General features: G+C 51.1%; 1 protein-coding gene across 5 annotated transcripts; it reads left to right on the top strand.

The window, feature by feature from the left end:
* The first annotated feature begins 47 nt into the window (after positions 1 to 47).
* smg7 (SMG7 nonsense mediated mRNA decay factor) lies at positions 48 to 16448 on the top strand. 5 transcript variants are annotated; one of them, XM_070845197.1, is made up of 23 exons: positions 48 to 140; positions 1031 to 1062; positions 3446 to 3563; positions 3673 to 3805; positions 4983 to 5154; positions 5267 to 5338; positions 6213 to 6363; positions 7004 to 7139; positions 7852 to 8014; positions 8138 to 8297; positions 8388 to 8458; positions 8962 to 9022; positions 9107 to 9226; positions 9456 to 9879; positions 10010 to 10151; positions 10364 to 10770; positions 11064 to 11426; positions 12822 to 12971; positions 13555 to 13641; positions 14035 to 14185; positions 14271 to 14441; positions 15097 to 15257; positions 15696 to 16448. In XM_070845197.1, the coding sequence occupies exons 1-23, from the start codon at positions 115 to 117 to the stop codon at positions 15807 to 15809; spliced, it is 3585 nt and encodes a 1194-aa protein (XP_070701298.1). In that variant the 5' UTR covers positions 48 to 114; the 3' UTR covers positions 15810 to 16448. The 5 variants fall into 5 exon arrangements, with proteins under 5 accessions (XP_070701298.1, XP_070701300.1, XP_070701299.1 ...); XM_070845199.1 differs by having other exon boundaries at positions 11061 to 11426; positions 12927 to 12971; XM_070845198.1 differs by having other exon boundaries at positions 11061 to 11426; positions 15100 to 15257.
* Positions 16449 to 17071: the final 623 nt, after the last annotated feature.

The following is a 17071-nucleotide window of genomic DNA, read 5'->3' as shown; positions in this document are numbered from 1 at the left end:
GCCCCCCCCTCCTCTCAGGCAGGCCCTGTGTGGGTCAGACAGGAACAATATGGCGCCGGGAGGAGCGTTAGCCTCTGGACCAGTCGTTGTCTGAAAGACTGGCGATCCGGCAGGATGAACCTCTGCGCCACTTATCTACGGTAAGCTCGGCGGGGTGTCCTCCGCCCGGTCACCCGGCGGTACAGGTGTGCCAAACCCGGACCTTTTAGCCCCGACAGGTGAATTGTTTTGTTCGGTTGCTAATGCTAAAGCTAGCTGGTCTGGGGACCACCCCCTTAGCTACATGTTAGCTAGCAGCTAGCTTCACATATCAACAAACAATCGATGCTGCCGCCCGCCTACATCTCACCCTCAGCTGGCCAGACGTGTGGACGGTCTGATACACGTCAGCGTCGTTATAGGGGAATTAAAAGACGTTTTCTGTTAAATGTAGGGATAAATGTGTGTTTACCCGCCACAGAAAGACGTGCTACTCGCTGTGTTATTGCTAGTTAGCTTTAGCTTGATAGCGTCTTTCTGCGTATGTCTGGTTAGCATTAGCGAGCGGATGCTGTCAACGCTACATATTAAATATGGTTTGGATTAAAGACAGCAGCGTCTCTGAAGTGAATTTATCTCTGTGTTTAACTGCTGTGCCCCGTGGTTAGAAGGCAGAGCCGTGAGCTAGCGGTGGGCTGTCATTGTCGGGTGTTAGCTAGCTGACGGAGGGCTGCTGTCTGTGTGTATTTCGCCGCATTTTGTATCCAGGAGGTAGTCTGAGCCCGAAACCACCTCCTGCCCTCATGGCGGCATCTAATATGAGCTGTGACATGGTTTAGTGGAGACGTGAGTGGCTGTAGGTTCATTGCCTGTCTGTGAAGAGGAAATGCTGTGAGTTACTCATGATGTTAGCATGTGTGTGTGGGGGGGGTGATGGTATGTTGTCATGCTGTGTGTGTGTGTGTGTGTGTGTGTGTGTGTGTGTGTGTGTGTGTGTGTGTGTGTGTTGCAGACTTGTCTAACCTCCTCCTCTCTGTTTACATCCGAGCAGACAGGCAGAGGCCCTGAAGGCTGACATGACAGGTAGGTCTGCACCATCACCTCAGACATGCTCTTCAGTGGATGCACCTGTACCGTAACCTACAGCCTGTCCCTGCACCTGTACCGTAACCTACAGCCTGTCCCTGCACCTGTACCGTAACCTACAGCCTGCCCCTGCACCTGTTCTGTAACCTACAGCCTGCACCTGTTCTGTAACCTACAGCCTGCACCTGTTCTGTAACCTACAGCCTGCACCTGTTCTGTAACCTACAGCCTGCACCTGTACTGTAACCTACAGCCTGCACCTGTACTGTAACCTACAGCCTGTCCCCAGAGCTCTAGCTGTACCCTTGCCTTGCGACCACTCTGTGATCTCCATGCAGGCTCACTGTGTGTGGTGGATGTGGAATCCTGTCTACTGAAAGTTGGGAGAAAATCCTGTGTGTAGTCTTTGGTCAGTTCTTCCTGATTTAACTCAGCATCTGCACATCGGAGGAATGTGTGTTGGCTGAGAGGAAAGAGGGACGACATCTTACTGCGCTCAGGATGACACATAATGAATAAGTGCCCAGCTGCTGTCATTTCTTAACTGGGACCGATGCATTTTACTGTTTAGTAAGACAAACACAGGCTGCCTAATGAAGAGATCATGTAATATAGAATAACAGCTGTGATCCCCAGACAGTTTCCTGTGCAGGGAAAGAACACAGTGTAAGCACAGAGGCAGACAATGAAAACAGCCCTTCATCAGGGCACTAATGAAGCTTGAAACATGAGCTCTTTCTTCTCATCCTTTGCTGTTCACTGCAGCCACGTGACTCAAGTCTTCACTTTATTTTCCTGCTTTTACAGCAGACCAGAGGTTTTCCCTCAGATCAAACTGTCTTTGCTCTTTAAAGTCCCCTCTCACTTTCCATGTTGTTACCAGCCAGTTAGACTGTTAGCAGAGAGCAGCAGCTCTTCATGGTGGCTGGAGGCCTGCCAGAGAGACTGCCTGCAGGCCTGAGCGCTCTGTCATGGTTTGTGCTTTGATGTTTTTCTGGAGGACTGTCTGACACACCTGATTAAATAGATCTCCAGTCCAAACAGGGCGACAATCATGTTTCACACACCCGTGGCAGCTGCTTCTTTGATGTCAGTCTCACTCCTCAAACCTCCAAATACTCATCAAAGGAGAACTCTGGTGTTTTTAACCCTGGTTCTGTCTATACCCTGGTGTCTGAGTGACTGGTAGGTAGTAAAAAGGTGGTCCAGTAGATCACCTCAGCCAGAACTGGTCCAGTAGATCACCTCAGCCAGCAGCCACCAAAAGGGCTGCAATGGCTGCAACGTGATCCTTTGGGACAACTGCACCTGATCACAGTAGGTCCACTAAAAGAGCTTGTTTGATCCACTGACAGGCTCAGAGTGTTATTCTAAGTGTGTGACAGCATCATGGAAAGGATCCCTACAGAGAGAGACCTGGAAGATCCTTTTGGTTTAACCACAAACAGCACACACACCAGACTACATTCACTAAAACAGGGATTTTAGAGCTGCTGCTCTGCTGCTGCCTCCATCAGGTAGTTTGTGACTTTGTGTTTTAAAGATCCATGACAATATTTTTGCATCAGACACTAAAACAAACTGACTGATGGAAGCAGCAGCTCCTGTGTCCTGTGAGGTAAAATCCCTGTTTTAGTGAATGTAGTCTGGTGTCTTTTAAAGATAGAAATATAACGGTTTGTGGACATGTCCAGATAGGGCCAGGGTTTAAAATAGCGGAGTTCTCCTTTAAGTTTGCAGGTTGTTTCTCCAGATGTGGTTTGATGTTTTTCTGGTCAAATGAATTCAGATCAATTAAAAGAGGAGTTTCTTGTGTGTTGCACAAGAGAATAGTCTTGGCCGCTGTGGTGTAGATGCTGCTGTAGCTGACACGCCTCATTATTTAATCAATAGTTGGTTAATCAGTTATTTGAGTGCTGGTCCCAGCTGCTTGGTGTCAGTCTGCAGAGGCATTGCTCCTACATTTACTACATCCCTGGATGCTGCTCTGGGCTGCAGCCACAACATCCAGGAGATTTTTGCACAGCAGGATGAGCTCCCAGCAGCACGTCAGCCCCCCAGAAGTGAAGCTGGAATGTGGATGACCGGCTGTTAGCTTAGGAAGTGCAAGACTTGATCTGCTTCCATGTTTTCTATGAGCAGAGTGCACATTTGAAACATCAGTATTACAGTCAATCATGTCCATTTAATTATGGGAAGTCACACAAGCAGCAAGCAGCAAGAAAGATGCCAAAAAGGACTTAAATGAGGAAGCATCTGACCACAGAATGAGTCAGAACCACTCAGTGCTGGGAGCACTTCAGTGTGCTGTTACATCCTGCTCTGACATCCACCTGTGTCCTCTCTGCTCTGACATCCACCTGTGTCCTCTCTGCGTTAGACTCGAAGCTGGGGGCGGCAGAGGTGTGGACGTCTCGACAGGCCCTGCAGGACCTGTACCAGAAGATGCTGGTGACTGACCTGGAGTACGCTCTGGACAAGAAGGTGGAGCAAGACCTGTAAGCTGCTCCGCCCACGTTACTGTCAGAGATGGAAGAGCTGAACTCACAGGTGAAGGAGGCCCCCCCTGCCGTGTTGGTCTTGATGGTGTTGTTCTTCTGTCTGCAGGTGGAATCATGCTTTTAAGAACCAGATCACCACACTGCAGAGCCAGGCCAAGAACCGAGCCAACCCCAACCGGAGCGAGGTCCAGGCCAACCTGTCGCTGTTTCTGGAGGCAGCTAGTGGCTTCTACACACAGGTAAGACCCAGGTGGTGCTCGGGGGTGGGGTGGGGGCGCAGTGGACCAGCAGGCTCAGGCTCAACGTGGCTTTGGAATTGTTTACATTTGATTAATTCTGGTTCTGAATTTCTGAACCCTGGGAACAGTTGCATAAAATAGACCCAGCGTTTGACTTAAATATAACTAATAATCAGACATTTACCTGCTCATAAAGCTCCCCTGTGAATCATGGAAGCCTGGAAGCACAATGCATTATGGGTGAAATAAGACGCACAAAAAAAATTTCAGATGCTACAGTGACACTGATGGAAGAATGACACACAGGAATACAGTGCTGAAAAAAGAGTATTATTTCATAGATTTAATCAACTTAACAGAAGTTGTAGATCTGAATGAACCCTTTAAAACACCAAAGTCACACAATGACACAAACAGACTGACTGATGGAGGCAGCAGCAGAGCAGCAGCTCCTGTGTCCTGTTCTCTAAAATCCCTGTTTTAGTGAATGTAGTCTGGTGTGTGTGCAGAGAGCGATAGAACGGCTGTTTGCTCCTTAACTGAAAGGTCTGTCTCTGGAGGCTGAGCCAGAGGGAGGGGTGGATAAACTTCCTGCCTCAAATAAAGTCAGTCTTAATATTTATGCAACAGATGGTAATGAATTAATTAGACTCATGTAAGGTGACGATTTAGGCCAAAGCTTGTCCTAAACTAGTTTAGTTTAACAGTTGGTCCCCCGGTTGTGATTCATGTCTGATTTTGTTTTAGCGTCAGCTGTCCACAGTGTTGAGGTGTGAGTTCCCCTCACGGCCACGCTGCACATGTAGGGCGTCTGCTGACTACATGAGCTGTCCTGCAGGAGCAGATCTTGAGATGTTTAGTTGGAACGTGTGAACGCTGTTTTAAACTGAGCTGCAAGCAAAACCCTGTTTGTTTGTTTTTCATGGCGTTGAAATGAGAGGTCTCCTCTGTGCCGGCTGGTTTTAGGAGTTTCAGGCTGTTGAGCAACTCTGGATTAAATCCTCAATCACAATATAAGTCAAATTTATATCACAATTCAATTTGTGACGTAACGAACCTTCTGGAGAATCAGTAGGATAAAAGCCCCCGACAGAAGTCCAGGTAATAAAGGCTCCGACCTGAAGCCATGCGTCCTCTGGAGTAACCACCTCCTGTCCTGCTGCCGTGTTTCCTCCAGTTGCTGCAGGAGCTGTGCACTGTGTTCAACGTGGACCTGCCGTGTCGCGTCAAGTCATCTCAGCTCGGCATCATCAGCAATAAACAGTGCAACACCAGCGCCATCGTCACCCCCCAGCCCAGCTCCTGCTCCTACATCTGCCAGCACTGCCTCGTCCACCTCGGAGACATAGGTGAGAAAATACCACACGTTATCACTCGGCCTCTCTTTGGTGACCTCTGGTGACTGATGGGACGTTTCAGCCATCAGTCATCTTTTCTTTTTCTAATCCTTGTGTCTCTCAGCGCGCTACCGGAACCAGACGAGCCAGGCGGAGTCGTACTACCGACATGCTGCCCAGCTGGTCCCCTCCAACGGTCAGTCTGATGCTGTGCTGCACGCCCACAACACCTCTGTGCTCTAACATGACGGCTGCGTTAGAAGAAGTCTTTGTGCTAAGCTAGGCTAAAGGCTGTCCTGGTGTCTTATTGGATAGGCCCAACAGGTGGGCGGGGCTACCTGGTCCCACGTACGAGTGGCTTTCTGACTCATAAAGGCTTCATTTCTAGTCACGTTTTCCTCGACACATTCACTCATGTAAAGTTAAAGTCTTTCATTTTTGAAAGGACACGAGTTCGTCGTCATGTTTGTTTGACAGGGTCAGAGGTCAGAGGTCAGGGTTGGGTGGTTACATGATTCTGATCAAAACATAAAATCAAAGTTAGTCCGGACAAACTGAACTCAGTTATCGTAACACTTGAGGTGTGAGGAGAATCCTTGGTACCGTGAAAGGGCTTGAATTTAAAAAGCTGTCCCATCCCTGGACAGACGGCACCTTTAATCTCCCTGCTGTGGAAAGCTACCACACCTTTTAAATCTGATGCCTCCTGATGATGGTGATGGTGACGATGATGGTGACGATGATGGTGATGATGGTGATGATGGTGATGATTATGACGATGGTGATGATGATGGTGATGATTATGATGATGATGATGATGATGATGGTGATATGTACTGAACCTCACTGACATCTCAAATGTGAAAAACACAATTATTTTATTTTGAAACATTTTCACTAAGACTAAGTAGTACACTTCCTAAAAATGTTAAACCCAGTGATATTTGTGATATAGTTCTAAACTCTGAGGTCCATTTGGAAACCACGTGGTCACAGCCGGTCAGACTGGAGCAGCCATGTTTGTAGTTCCTCCCTGTGTGTGGTGTGACGCTCCTGCGTGTGTCCTGCAGGTCAGCCGTACAACCAGCTGGCCATCCTGGCCTCCTCTAAAGGAGACCACCTCACCACCATCTTCTACTACTGCCGCAGCATCGCAGTCAAGTTCCCCTTCCCAGCCGCCTCCACCAACCTGCAGAAGGCCCTGTCCAAGGCTCTGGAGAGGTAACGCTCTCATTCTAGTGCTCAGCTTAACCCGTTCAGCCCCTGGTCCTGCTGGAAGACAAGCTGGGGGGATGAAACGCTTCTCATAACTTCTGGTGTTAATAATATTTTGTTGTTTTTACGTTCACAATTATCTTCAATCAACCAATCAATCAGTCAGTGTTTATCTCTACAGCAGTGTTTCTCTCAGACTGTTTCCATAAAGAGCAGCTCAGAACAAACTCTTTCATTCAGAGACCAAAGATTCAGGAATTCAACAGGAAGGATTCAAGAATCCCCACAGAGCAGCTCAGAGATTAGATTAGGACACAGTGGAGGAAGAACTCCCCTTTAACGGGAGGAAGAACTCCCCTTTAACGGGAGGAAACCTCGAACATCAACATATATTGATATTATATAATATAATATCAATCTGTTTTGCCACACTTCTATCAGTTCTTCAGTTTATTGGCTGATGCAGCCTTTTAGCTGAGGTTGGACAGATTTCGGGGATCTGAGACAGCGATGGAGCGTTTTGTTGTGGAGTGAACAGTGTGAACCTTTGCTCCTCCTGAGGAGACGTGAAGGACTGCGGGTGTTTAAACGTGACCATAAGCTTCCTCTGTGTAACATCCTCTGTCCTCCCTCTGTGTTGGTGCAGCCGGGACGAGGTGAAAACCAAGTGGAGTGTGTCCGATTTCATCAGGGCCTTCATCAAGTTTCACGGTCACGTCTACCTGAGTAAGAGTCTGGACAAACTGGATGCTCTGAGGGAGAAACTGGAGGAGCAGTTTCAGGTAAATCAGAGCGACAAATCCCACCTTAGCATGTGGCCAGTTCTGCCTGGAGAGCTAAAAGTACTTAAAGCTGTTGTTTGGTGTCCGTGTGTGTGTGTCTGTGTGTGTGTGTGTGTGTGTGTGTGTGTCTGTGTGTGTCTGTGTGTCTGTGTGTGTGTGTGTGTGTGTGTGTGTGTGTGTGTGTGTGTGTGTGTGTGTGTCTGTGTGTGTGTGTGTGTGTGTGTGTGTGTGTGTGTGTGTGTGTGTGTGTCTGTGTGTGTCTGTGTGTCTGTGTGTGTGTGTGTGTGTGTGTGTGTGTGTGTGTGTCTGTGTGTGTCTGTGTGTGTCTGTGTGTGTCTGTGTGTGTGTGTGTGTGTGTGTGTGTGTGTGTGTGTGTGTGTGTGTGTGTGTGTCTGTGTGTGTCTGTGTGTGTGTGTGTGTGTGTGTGTGTGTGTGTGTGTCTGTGTGTGTCTGTGTGTCTGTGTGTCTGTGTGTGTGTGTGTGTGTGTGTGTGTGTGTGTCTGTGTGTGTCTGTGTGTCTGTGTGTGTCTGTGTGTCTGTGTGTGTCTGTGTGTCTGTGTGTGTCTGTGTGTGTGTGTCTCTGTGTCTCTGTGTGTGTCTCTGTGTGTGTGTGTGTCTGTGTGTGTGTCTGTGTCTGTGTCTGTGTGTCTGTGTCTGTGTGTCTGTCTCTGTGTCTCTGTGTGTCTCTGTGTGTGTGTGTGTGTGTGTGCAGAGGCTGATCTTGCAGAAAGCCTTCAGCTCTCAGCAGCTGGTTCACATCACCGTCATCAACCTGTTTGAGCTCCACCACCTCAGAGACCTGACAGCTGACGGCAGTGAGCAGAGCTACAGCAGCGAGCAGCAGATCAGCTGGTTCCAGCTGCTGGGACTCTTCAGTAAGAACCACACACACACACACACTGATAACACTGCTCATTCTCAAAGTAAAAGTCTGTCCATGGCAGCACACGTAGCAAACAGTCCAACTGATGGAGCTGTTTGACTTCCTGTCCCCTCAGTGTCCTTCCTGGGCGTCATGTGCAGCCGCGCTCTGCTCAACAAGAGCCGAGGGGAGGAGATCATGGGGGAGTGTCCTCTGCCGGCCATTAAAGTTTCTCTGGACTGGCTCAAACTGAGGCCCAGCGTCTTCCACGAGGCTGCTGTGGACAAGAGGCAGTAGTAAGTCCTTTTGTCGTTGAGCTGCTCAGTAAATGTCTTGATTAGCTCTGAACAGGAAGTTGAACTGGTCCTCCTCTTCCTGTGTCTCAGTATCTGGCCCTGGCTGGTCTCCATCCTCAAAAGTTTCCAGCCCAAAGAAGATGACGTGTCCTGTTCCTCAGGTAGGACCCCAGCTGATTCTGAGTCTGTGTTCAGTTCTGTCATCGATATGAGCGCTGATGTCAGACCTGAGGTGTCGGTGAGAGGAACAGGTGATTCTTTATTTTATGACGCGGTGCAGAGATGAGAGCGGTGCTGTAGGTTGGATGGTCCCTTCAGAAGAAAAGCTGCTGCTGCTCAGTTTTATTTTCCCAGGAAGCTTCCTCCCTCACTGAATCTGTGAAAACATAATCAGGCGTCTCTGGATGTGGAAGTGGAGCTTTTTAAAATCACTGACAGACCGACATTAGCTACAGACACAGCTGAGTGAAGTCTCATCTGTTGTCATGAGAGCAGCACAGACTGTAGTGTGCTGTTTATTCTCCTCTGTGTACAAAGCAAACTAGATGTAATGTAGTGATGAAGTAAAGGATGTGAGGTGCTGATGGAACAACGCTGTAGTGTTTGTGTGCCACATGTGTTCCAGCTGCTGTAGCTGATGTGCTGCTGTGTGTTTTCTCTGCAGCCATGCCCCTGCCAGAGGAGTTTGAGTTGCAGGGTTTCTTGGCGCTCCGGCCCGCTCTGAGGTACTCCTTCATTCAGCAGGGGGGGAATGTTCAGCAGGGGGAAGCTGAATCAGTCAGATTTTTTCATGTCTGTCTGTGTTTCAGGTCCCTGGACTTTACCAAAGGCCATCAGGGCATCCTGGTGGACAGGGACGGCCTGCCGGTCCACACCCGCCATCAGAGACTCATCAGTCTGGGCAAATGGGTGGCCGACAACCAGCCAGGGTGAGTTCACCTGCTTCGTCGCTGCGTCTGTCGGCTTCCACACGGAAAAAAGACAAACCTCCCTCTAATCTCTACATTGTGGGCCAGATTCAGACAAAGACAGGGTCCTGAGTCAGACTGTGGACAAAATGACATGTTAGATTTTAGGGTCACAGTATGCTAGTTAGGGCGACAGAGAGTCAGAGCGCTGACAGGACGTCAGGACGTGACCCCTGTGTCCTCTCTGCAGGCTCATCCAGTGCAGAGTGAGCGAGGACGGCCTCCTCGTCTTCTTCACCGACATTCCAGAGCAGGCCATTGAGGAGCCGCAGGAGAAGGAGGCACCGGTGCTGCAGGAGTCGTCCAACGGCGAGCAGACGCCTAACGACGGCGGACACTCCGGCCTGAAGTCGGTGCTGTCGGCGGGGAAGACGCAGAGCTCGTGGCCCGACGGCAGCGACCGACCCGTCGTCACCTTCAAGGAGAACATCAAACCCCGAGAGCTGAGCCGCGAGCCGACGCGAAACCATCACCTGAAAGACAGCGGCAAGGAGCGGCGAGACTTCAGCAAAGGCAACGGGGCTGCTGGGAAAGGAGAGCTGAAGAGGGACGGGAAGAGGAAGAGCGATCTGAAGAAAGCTGGGCACGAGAAAAGTGCTGATGCTGGAAAACAGGTAGAGACGGACCTCAGTGTTCAACCGACGGAGCGGCTTGTCTCTATTCTGAGGCCGAGGTGTTGATGATGATGATGATGATGATGATGATGATGATGATGATGATGTCGACTCATTGTCTCCCGTTCAGGTGAAGGCGCAGACGGAGCTGAGGAAGACTCCGGTGTCAGAAGCGAAGAAGACTCCTGTCACTCCAACTCAAACCACCTGCTCCTCCCAGTTCATCCCCATCCACCACCCTGGAGCCTTCCCCCCCCTGCCAAGCAGACCGGGTACACACACACACACACACACACACACACACACACACACACACACACACACACTTTAAAGCTTGTCCCGTTGAAGTTCTGTCCAGCTGTAGTTTGTCACACAGTCAGACCAGAATCAGACCTGTCAGCCACCTCATTCAGAAACAGAGAACTGAATAAATGTTACTGTGAACTGAAACGGATCTGAAGTCCTTCCTCATTGTTTTCCTCAGGTTTCCCCCCCTCAGCCTATGTGATCCCTCCCCCGGTGGCGTTCCCGGGTCTTCAGGTGAATCCTGGCTTCACCTTCTCCACCGGAGTGTCCGTCCCCGGACCGTTCCTCCAGGCGGGCATCCACACCCAGGCCGGCACCCAGGCCGGGAAACAGTCCCACATTCCCTACAGTCAGCAGAGGCCCTCTGGTCCCGGTCCGGGCCAGGGGCCGGGGTCCTCGGGTCCGGGCCCGGGGCCCATGAACCAGGGCCCCTCACAGGGTCAGCAGCCCCAGAGCCAGCCGCCCCCCCAGCAACCGGTCCAGCTGCAGGTGCAGGCGATGAGCCAGCAGCAGCAGTCTCCCACCAAACCGGTCCAGCAGGTCGGGATGGGCAAGAGTCCACCCCACCACCCGGGACTGCAGCAGGTCAGTGGTCCTCCGTCCTCCTGTCACACTGCACACAGCCCCAACAACTCCGTCAGGGGGGGGGGCAGCCCATATGAAGCCTGATAGGCAAACCCAGGGTGTTAAAGTCCACCAAGCAGGCTGTTTATGAACAGTGTTGTTCATTTGTTACCTGACAAGGTAGAAAGCTGTGGAGGTCTTTATTTGGTGGAGTAACATGAAGGTTTAGATCATTTCTCCCAGGCTGTGCTCAGAAGGCATGCTGACGTCTCCCTGCTGACAGTGATGCAGTGATGATTGTGTGCTCTCAGCAGTATATGCAGGTCCAGGACCAGCCGGCTCAGATGTGGAACCAGGCTCAGGCTGCCCTGCAGAAGATTCCTTCCATGCAGATGTCCATGAAGCAGCCTCAGCAGCAGCAGCAGGCCTTTTACATGGCGGCTCAGGATCCTCTCAAACTGTACGAGCACCAGCTGCAGCCGCCCGCCCAGCCACAGCTCTCCAGCATGGACAAGAAGATCAAGTTCCCCAACGTCAAGATGCCGGACTTCTACTGGGAGCCGTCCTACAGGATGGGGGACGGTCTGGCCGTGATGGCTGACAGGATGAAGAGGCCTCCGCCGGGTGGTATCTGTCCTGAGCAGGACCCCTCCGGGCCCCGGGGACCCCCCTTTGAGGTGAGCAGCTGTGGGCTGAGTGAGGGGAGGAGGTGGTCCTGTCCTGCTGCTTCTGATTCTCTGCTCCTCTTTCTGTCCCTACGCAGTGTTTTAGTCGTCTCCTCTGATTGGAGGGTTTTTACTGCAGCTAGACTCTCTGCTGTACTAGTTGGACGTGTGACTCAGAGGAAATCTTACACTGAATGAATCAGTTAAATGTCTGAATAATGTCCTGCTGGTGTTCTGGGGGGAAACGGACCTAAATTGAACATCTGATTGAGCGATATTTCTTCACGTTTGTTGAATTGATAGTCGACGCTGAGTGAAATGCCACTCTGCTCTCCAAACTACTGTTGGAAGTCTTTAATCGTTAAAACTGTCAGTGTGAAGACAGAAGGGAACCCTGGGGGATGTGACGGCATACAAGGAAAAACCAGGAATGATGGAAACGGTGTAGTTTAGGACGTGAATTGAAGTGGAACAAATGAGCTCTGTTTAGAAAAGTCCAGACCAGCAGGGGGCCTGCAGTGGTGTGGAGGTCTGACACGGTGAACCAGGTCTGTCCCAACGCTCAGCGGCGCTGGAAATGAATTAGTTGGTGTTAGAGAGAGAGAAGGTGAAACATGTACTCATGTAGAAAGGATTTGGTGTAAAATGGACTGCAGACTGAAGTCTAACATGGAGACTGTCACACTCCAACCTGTGGCCAAAGGGAACTCAGTAAAACACCTGACATGCTGCTGCTTCTTAAAGCTCCTCAGTCCTCACTGAGATCAGTGTCCACAAGCAGACCGTGGAAGAGCCCGGCTCTCCTGCTGGTCTTGGGCCGGTCTGTGTGAGCGCCCATCACAGCAGCTAGACACGGTCTGGGAGATTACTAACTAGATTACTAACTAACTACTACTAACTAACAGTCATGTGGTCGTCACAGCAGCCAGCTGACTCGTTCCCAAAGTGCTCAGACCTCCACCCTCTGCTACGTCAGAAACACACAAAGAATCACAACACACAGAACAGCTGCACGCCAACAGACGTCAGTAACACGAGCAATGACTAGTAAAGCTGAGAGAGGAGGGCGACCCCCCCCAGGCCCAGAGGATGGGCTACAATAAGGACTTAATATTTCTGGCATTAAAGTTATTCTTCTCCACACTTCCTAGCTAACATCGCTAACTCCAGAGCCTGTAGGAATGAAGTCGGCGTCCCGGGGGTGGGGGGGTGCAGTCGTGACGGGAACAGCCAGCAGGGTTAGCTTAGGGCTGGACAGACAGGATGACTTGTTGAGATGAACTGTGCTTCTGTAGCTTTTTCCTTCTCTCCACCTCTGTCTTACCGGCTTGCCTTCTTTCTTTTTCTCTTCTTTGTTTTACCCCCCTCTCTTCTTCTTCTTCCTGTTCTTGCTTCATCTCTCACTAGGACAACAAGAGCTCGCCTCTTCTACCTCCTGACCTGTTAAAAACTCTAGCAGATTTTGAGGAGGAGGAGGAGCTCGTCTTTACTAAGCCTCCTGATTTCTTCCAGGCCCTGGCTGGCCCTCTTAGCTCTGCTCCTGGACCAAACATATTTGTATGTAGCCTTGTTTTCCGCCTCCAACAACCCCCCCATCCTCAACACCCCCAACCCCCCCACATCCAGACTCATCCAGACCTAAAGCCACACTCTGCCGTCTCTTCAGTGAGGACACAAAAACAAAAGTAGAGATATTTTCAAGATGTTTTACTCTAGAAAGCTAAATTCAGTCCTCCAAAGTCTGATTTGAAGCGTCACCAGGAAAACAAGCTAATCGTTAGAGAAGATGAATTCTCTGGGATTTTCTTTAGCTGTAACTAGAGTGTATGTTTTGACATGAGAGACCGGTCAGTGTTTGGCTCCCGTCAGAGAAGAGATGGTGCTGTGAGTTGAAGTGGTCGTCCTTCAGACTGTGGCTTTAACCGCATGCTGAGCGTCTGTTCACGGTGATGTGAAACACAGCAGACAAAATAGCAGAACTGTGAGATGGATCCCTGACATTTAAAAGATGAACACGGCTCATCCTGCTGTAGACACACACACACATACACAGTGAAAGTCCTCCAGCTTCATAACACATCACAGTGAGTCCGTGTGTCTTTGGCTCCTCCTGAATCCCTCCTGTCCTCCGTCTCTGCAGCTGCCCAACCAGACCAGGATGGAGAGCGGCCCTGAGGTCGTCAGCCAGTCCTCCTCCCTCCTGCCCATGTCTGGCTTCCCCATGCAGGTCAGACCCTCAAGAGCACAACAACAGGTTCCCTCACAGCTGCAGAGTAACAGCTTCTCACTGAAGGATGAATACATGGTCTGGTTCGGTCTGGTTCGGTCCTGCTGGACTGGAATCCGTCAGATCTGGATCACAATAGTCAGAATATTTCTAGTTTTTATTTAATGAAATAATTCTAAATACAATAATTAAAAGACCAAAGTTAACAGAAATCTAAAGCTGCAGCACCGTTGAGCCAAAGTAGATATTTATTCAGTGAACTGTTTGTGTTTGGCTTTTTCATACAGGAATCAGATGTGTGAGGTTTTTCTTGATGGTTTATGGGGAATCATGTGATCAATCATGTGATCAATCATGTGATCAATCATGTGATCAATGTCTTCTTGTGTTCAGGAGTACAACCAGAACAGTATCTTCAGCCAGGCCTACGGCAAGAACCTGCCGCCCAGCTCCAAGCCTGATGCTCCCATGATGCACCAGGAGCCGTCCCTCTACTCCCTGTTCGAGGGGACTCCTTGGTCCCCCTCCCTCCCTGCCAGCTCAGGTACGTCTCACCTGTGAACAAACGTTTACACTCAGGACCAGACGGACGAACGCGTCTCTGATGTGAGCTCTTCTCTGATTGGCAGATCACTCCACCCCGGCCAGCCAATCCCCTCATTCCTCCAACCCCAGCAGCCTGCCGTCCTCCCCGCCCACACACAACCACGGAGCCATGCCCTTCTCCAACTTCGGGCCCATAGGCACTCCGGACAGCCGGGACCGCAGGGTGGTGGACCGCTGGAAGGCAGACAAGACCGGTGAGGCCGAGAGTCAGGGGGGTTAAAGGGTTCAGAGGGTTCAGGGGGGTTCAGGGGGGTTCAGAGGGTTCAGAGGGTTCAGGGGGGTTCAGGGGGGTTCAGAGGGTTCAGAGGGTTCAGAGGGTTCAGGGGGGTTCAGAGGGTTCAGAGGGGTTCAGGGGGGTTAAAGGTTCAGAGGGGTTCAGAGGGGTTCAGAGGGTTCAGGGGGGTTCAGGGGGGTTAAAGGTTCAGAGGGGTTCAGAGGGGTTCAGAGGGTTCAGGGGGGTTCAGGGGGGTTAAAGGTTCAGAGGGGTTCAGAGGGTTCAGGGGGGTTCAGGGGGTTCAGAGGGGTTAAAGGGTCAGAGGGTTTTGGGGGTTCAGTGTCTGAAGGGTTCAGAGGGTTCAGGAAAAAGTTCTGTGATTAACAGTCAGAATCGCTGTTTAACCATCGGCGTTTCCACGGTAACATCAGCAGCAGGAAGTGTTGATGGCTGATTTAAACAAACTGAGCTCAGCGTGCAGCCCACGGTGAACTCCCCGTCTCCATGGCAACAGGCGTGTGAGCCAGTGTCGTGTGTGGATGTTAGACATGAAAACAAGCAGACTGCTTTGATCCAATATTGTTCTACATCAAATGGAAGTGGGTTCCTGAGTTGTTGTTTCCTGTGTTCTGCAGGAGCGGTCAGCGGCTTCGGTCTGGACTACCTGCCGGCCGCGGCGTCCTCGGCAGCTTCAGACACCAGCTGGCACCAGGCCGGACCGACCGGCGGCTCCTGGACCAATCAGGAGTCTCCCATGGAGGAGTCGTCCTCCACCGTGCTGCTCGACAGCCTCAAGGTCCGCTAACGTTCCCCCGAACCTAAAGTTTACTGCGCCGGTTATCCACACGAGTCCTTTAGTCCTTCAGCACAGATCCAGTAGCACTGGGACAGAAAGTACTAACTGGATGTTCTACTCAGGAGGTTCCACTTTTATTTAAGATGCACAGTTTAAGCTCAGCAGGTTGTAAAGCTCCTATTGGTATGTGGAGGTTCTACTAGAGCAGGTTTATGTGGTTTAATGTTCTTTGGCTCATAGCAAACAGCTGCTGCAGCTGTTTCCAGTCTGCTTCAGAGGAACAGAACAGAATCTGTCTGTCGTCCTGCTCAGGACTCAGCATGGTACAAGAGAAACCAGCAGCTACACAGGAAGTGGTTTCAGAGGTTTAATGGTGTTGTATGGCTTCCACTGTCGGCCATGACCAGTGCGATCAATGACTCTTCTCTCCCCCTGCAGTCCATCTGGTCCAGCTCCATGATGCAGCCGGGCCCGTCGGCGCTGGAGCAGCTCCTCCTGCAGCAGAAACAGAAGCAGCAGCGAGGTCACGGCGCCATGAACCCGCCTCACTGAACGGCAGGCCGAGGCGGCGCTTTGTGTCCGGACGTCAACAAAACCACCACCAGGAGAAACGGGAGGGAAAAAAACAGAAGTTTGACGAAGACGAGCTCCAACTAAAATGGAAAATTAAACCGGTGAGAAACGGTGGAGGCTGGGGAGGCGACGCGACCCCCCGACGAGGCTGAAACACCACCCCCCACCCCCTCGGCTGTCGAGGAGCGGTGACGCCCCTCCTGGACCGGAGGGCGCGGGATCTCTTCAACCGCGGTGCCACGCGCCACGCCACCGCCGGGTTCCCTTCAGCCCGCGGAAATCTGAACATTGAGGAACATAACCCCCCCCCTCGCCAACACTGCCCCCCCTGGTTTTGGACAGACGCCACACCCCCACGGCTCCTCTCTCATCTGAGACCTTTTTCTCTTTGAAACAAAAAAATAAAAAACGAAGCGACCTCCTGGACGTCTGCTCGGTCTGGTCGGGGCGCCTGTTTTTAGCGTCTCCGCCGCCGCAGACTGAAGCGGGGGCGCTGTGGGAGAGCGAGGACGGTGTGGTGGTCGGGTTCAGGGGGGAGGTCAGGTGAAGCACCGGGGGTCAAAATAGACTGGACTTTCTGATCTCTCCATTCATTTTCATTACTGAGGAGGAGGAGGAGGAGGAGGAGGAGGAGGAGGAAGGCTCTCTGTAGCGTAGAGGTTGAATGAAGGAAGCGGAGGAGGACGGTTTGGGTCGGCACAGCTATATAAATATATAGAGAAATATATATTGCCATAGTTGGACTGTGAACGGGCCTCGTCTCTTCGCCGCGATGAGGAAGACGAGTGGACGCAGCGCTGGGAAGCCGGCGTGTTGCGTTACCTGCTCGCTCGCCGTCTGACCTTTTTGAAGGAATCGCTCGGAGACCCGACGACGGGACGGCTTTGTGTTGCCAGTAAACGCCACGGGACAGAAAGTAGGAGGGAGGGGCGCTAAAGACGTTAAACCCCCGTCACACGTAGGGTTAGCATTACCGTTAGCTTCAAGAGATCGCAGATATTAACACAGAAAAAAACTGTATTTTGTGATTTGTTCGTAGCAGTTTTAGCTGCTCGCCCTCCGAGGTGAGCACAGGTATGTCTATTAGCTTCCTGCTTGGATATTTTCGGGGTTCTCTTCCTCTCCGGGCTCTTCTTCCTGTTATTTCTTTACTTAATGAAGAAAAAAAAACAAAAGATGTAACCCTGCTCGCTTACTTAACCTGCATTTGCTGTTTCTTTTTGCTCATGTTCTGCCTTTTT

This window comes from Pempheris klunzingeri, chromosome 15, assembly GCF_042242105.1.
Source record: "Pempheris klunzingeri isolate RE-2024b chromosome 15, fPemKlu1.hap1, whole genome shotgun sequence".
NCBI lineage: Eukaryota > Metazoa > Chordata > Actinopteri > Acropomatiformes > Pempheridae > Pempheris > Pempheris klunzingeri.
The sequence above is the reverse complement of the archived record's forward strand: the minus strand, read 5'-3'. Positions and strand labels throughout refer to the sequence as shown.